Source organism: Pseudozyma flocculosa (assembly GCF_000417875.1).
Source record: "Pseudozyma flocculosa PF-1 unplaced genomic scaffold scaffold00007, whole genome shotgun sequence".
Classification (NCBI taxonomy): Eukaryota; Fungi; Basidiomycota; class Ustilaginomycetes; order Ustilaginales; family Ustilaginaceae; genus Pseudozyma; species Pseudozyma flocculosa.
The window spans coordinates 897751-901526 of NW_006920875.1; the positions used below are offsets into that span (position 1 = coordinate 897751).

Sequence of the window (3776 nt, forward strand, 5' to 3'; positions counted from 1 at the left end):
GCCGCCTTTCGCGTGGCGGCGGCGCTCATGTCGAGGGCGGTCGCGGGCACCTCGGCCGGGTTGGGCAGGTAGGCGCAGACGCCGTCGAGGAGCGCCTGGACGCTCTTGTTCTTGATGGCCGAGCCCATAAAGACGGGCGAGAACTGGCAGGCGATGGTGGCGCGGCGGATGGCGGCGGCCAGCTCGTCGAGGGTGGGCTCGCGCTCCTCGAGGAAGATTTCCGTCATCTCGTCGTCGACCTCGGCGAGCTGCTCGATGAGCTCGGCGCGCTTCTGCTTGGCCTGCTCGAGGTAGGCTGCGGGGATGTCGTCGGACTCGACCACCTCGATGCCCTTGTGGCCGCGGTTGTAGACGGCCTTCCAGCGGACCAGGTCGATGACGCCCTCAAAGTCGTCCTCGGCGCCCATGGGCAGCTGGACGGCGGCGGCGGGCATCTTGAGCTTGGTGCGGATCTGTTGGATGACGCGCCACGGGTTGGCGCCGGCGCGGTCCATCTTGTTGATGAAGCTGAGGCGGGGCACCGAGTAGCGGCGCATCTGGCGGTCGACGGTGATGGTCTGCGACTGGACGCCCGACACGGCGCAGAGGACCAGGACGGCGCCGTCGAGGACGCGGAGGGCGCGCTCGACCTCGATGGTGAAGTCGACGTGTCCGGGCGTGTCGATGATGTTGATGTGGAAGTCCTCCTTCTTGCTCTGGACGTCGGTGTTGGCGGCGTCGGCGGCGTCGCCGACCAGGGTGCTGGTCTCGGTGGGCGGGGTGGCCTTCCAGGAGCAGTAGGTGGCGGCCGACTGGATGGTGATGCCCTTTTCGCGCTCGAGCTCCATGTGGTCCATCTTTGCGCCGACCGAGTCGCGGCCGCGCACCTCGTGGATGTCCTTGATGCGGCCGGTGTAGAAGAGGACGCGCTCGGTGAGGGTCGTCTTTCCGCTGTCGATGTGGGCCGAGATGCCGACGTTGCGCTGGCGGACCAGGCGGGCGCGGTCGGCGTCGGTGAGGGGCGCCATGGGCGACTTTGAGCCGTCGTGGGCGGCCTGGGCGGCGGCGTCGTGGGGTGGCGGCGCCGTGGCCGAGGCCAGCGCCGAGGTGGCAAACGAGCGGCGCGAGTGGAGCCTCTGCTGCTGCTGCTGCTGCTGCTGCTCGGTGAGGAGAGAGGCGCGACCGCGGCGCAGCGCCTGTGTCGTCGTCGTCGTTGCTGTCCGCGCTGGTCTCGATGCTGGTGTGCTGGTGCGCAGGCATGGTGCTGGCGAGGTCGAGGTCGATGCCGAGGTGGAAGCGTAGGCTGCGGCGGTGGAGGAGAGGTGGCGGGCGGGTGCGGCGGCCGAGGGGAAGCGGGCCAGCTGCCTCATCGAGGCGACCCGTGTCGAGGCGAGCATGATGGCGAGGATGTGGGTTGTGGCCTGATAGGGTCAGTGCGGTGGCGGGAGGCGGGGCGAGTGGGAAGAAGAGGGGATCTGACCGGTGCTGCGCGGAAGGGTGTCGAGGACGAAAGGATGCGAGGATGCGCTGCGGCGACAACGGCTCGAGCTTGGGGTAGATGCTCGCGCGACGGTGGGGGATGAGATGGTCCGAAGCACTCGCTGCTGCTGTTGCTGCTGCGTGCAATTGATTGAGGACGAGGGCGAGAAGGAGGTGGTGGTGGTGGTGGCCGCTGCTGGCTGACCAATGCCCCCAACGGCGGCAGCGGCAGCAGCACCAGCAGCACCACCAGCACCAGCAGCACCGCCGCCGGGTTGCGTTGGTTTCTTCTCAAGCCTCGCCCGCCCGCCCGCCTTTTGGAATTTCGGGATTTTTTCTCTGGCTGGGCCCACCTCCCGGCCACGCCCGTGTCGAGTCCCAAGTTCCGGATTCCGCACGCAAAAGCGGCGGGCTCGCCGTGCTTTTCTCGCCCGGGTCAGGGTTAGGGTCAGCGAGGTGTCAACTGCCTGCCCCGCCCTGCCCCGCGCCTGCCTGGCCCCGCCTTCGGTCGAGTTGCCGTTGCCGTCGTGGGCCGGCCGAGGATGCGCGCTCGCTGCAGGGTCCACGGCGAGGTAGCTGCTGGCATGGCTTGGCCGGCCGGACGTCCTTCTCGCTCGCCCACGCCGCTCGACGCTCGCCGCTCGCCCCTAGCCTACCTGTCCTCCGTTTGCTCTTACCTCCATCGTCCTCGCCACCACCCTCGTCTCGGCCACCGTCATCGACAACACCAGCCTCACATTCACATCCACATCCCCAACGCCCGAAAATGACCATGATCAACGCATCACAACCAGCAGCCACGGCGGCCGCCGACACGGTCGAGATCTGCGTCATCAACCCCAATTCCTCCGAGGTGAGCATCAGCAGCCGTCCCTCTCGACGACGCCACCCGTTCTCACCACGTCCATGCTCATCACTTGCTACCGCCGCACTACTTTCCCGCTGAACCACACGACTCCACGCACGCACGCACGCCAGGTCATCACGGAAGCGCTGTCCGAGGCGCTGCAACCCCTCTGTCCACCCGGCGTATCGCTGCGCTTCCTCACGGGCCCACCCACGGCGCCAGCATCGATCAACGATGCCCCCACCTCGATCCTCTCGGCCGCCGAAACATTCAAGCATCTCACTTCCCTCTCCCCCTCCAACGACCTGGCGCGGCACCCATCCTCGGCCTACGTCGTAGCGTGCTTCTCGGACCACCCGCTCGTCGCCATGCTCCGCCACTCGCTCCCCACAAAACCAAGCCTGCATATCCTCGAGGCCTCCGTCATCCACGCCCTCTCGTGCGGAACACGCTTCGGCGTACTCACCACGGGCGCAGACATGGTCCCCGACGTCGACGCCGGCGTGCGCCGCATCTTGGGCGGCGTCTCGGACCGATACGTCGGCACCGTCGCCACCGGCCTCGGCGTCGTCGAACTCAAGATGGGCGACCGCGCAAAGGTCGAGAGCACCATCAAGCACGGCGCTGCTGCCGTCGCGGACAGGGGAGCGGATGTCGTCATCCTCGGCTGCGCAGGTGAGTGGACAGCAGTCACGCAGCGAGGCAAAGCCAGTCCCGCCATCGGCCAGCTGACCCGCTCCTTCCTCTTCCTCCCACCCTGATCCTGTCGCCACCGCCCGGCCCCCGCAAGGCATGGCCGGAATGGAATCCCTCATCCGCCAGGGCATCGCAGAAGCGGGCCACCAATCCAACATGGCCATCATCGACGGCGCAAAGGCCGGCCTGCAGATCGCAGCAGGCCTCGCCAGATCAAACTACCGCTCCCCGTAGGCGTCGCCAGCCAGCCGCCATCCAATCCCTACTCGGCCGTCCGTTCGTCGGTCTGCCATCCGACAGGCCCCCGCCGCAGCGAGCAACGCCGTGTGAAGGTGTGATGCCATTGCAGATGCCCAGGATAGAAGAATGTGGGAAGGACACAAAGGGAGCAGGCGAGGGCGAGAAGTGGTAGAGAGGGCAAGGCGAGGATCGGGGATGGTGACAAGGACGAGGGGCCCAGGCCCTCGTGGCGTGGCCATCGCTGGCTGGCTGAGTCGCTCGCTCGCTCGCCAACGACCCCCTCACAGCTTGAGCTCCTGGAGGATCCGCTTGGCCAGCATCTGATACTGCCACGGGTTGCCCGCCACCCGGCGGAACTGGAGCCCATTGACGCCGAGCAGCAGCGGCACCTTGACGACAAAGATTTCAAAGCGCACCGCCAGCTCGGTCGCCGCCGCCGTATTCATCGTCTTGGCCGGCAGCGGCGGCGGCATCGGCGACGCCTGCACCACGGGCGAAGAGGCCGTGTGCGTCGAGCTCAACCGATCCACCGAGT

The 3776-nt window shown here is 67.5% G+C and overlaps 3 protein-coding genes across 3 annotated transcripts in view; 1 reads left to right on the top strand and 2 right to left on the bottom strand.

Annotated features, from left to right (window-relative positions):
* Positions 1-1376, bottom strand: part of PFL1_02687 (uncharacterized protein) — a gene marked incomplete at both ends in the record, with an annotated part of 2964 nt that extends 1588 nt beyond the window's left edge. Inside the window, one exon of the mRNA XM_007880201.1 lies at positions 51-1376. Within this exon, the coding sequence (XP_007878392.1) occupies positions 51-1376 (1326 nt within the window). The remainder of the gene's footprint in view (positions 1-50) is intronic.
* An 848-nt stretch (positions 1377-2224) lies between these two features.
* Positions 2225-3235, top strand: PFL1_02688 (uncharacterized protein; the record flags this gene model as incomplete). The annotated part of the gene is made up of 3 exons (XM_007880202.1): positions 2225-2311; positions 2437-2980; positions 3096-3235. The coding sequence occupies 3 exons, from the start codon at positions 2225-2227 to the stop codon at positions 3233-3235; spliced, it is 771 nt and encodes a 256-aa protein (XP_007878393.1).
* Positions 3236-3522: 287 nt separating this feature from the next.
* The window catches only part of PFL1_02689 (uncharacterized protein), a gene marked incomplete at both ends in the record, with an annotated part of 6386 nt that continues 6132 nt past the window's right edge, over positions 3523-3776 (bottom strand). The window contains one exon of the mRNA XM_007880203.1: positions 3523-3723. Within this exon, the coding sequence (XP_007878394.1) occupies positions 3523-3723 (201 nt within the window). The remainder of the gene's footprint in view (positions 3724-3776) is intronic.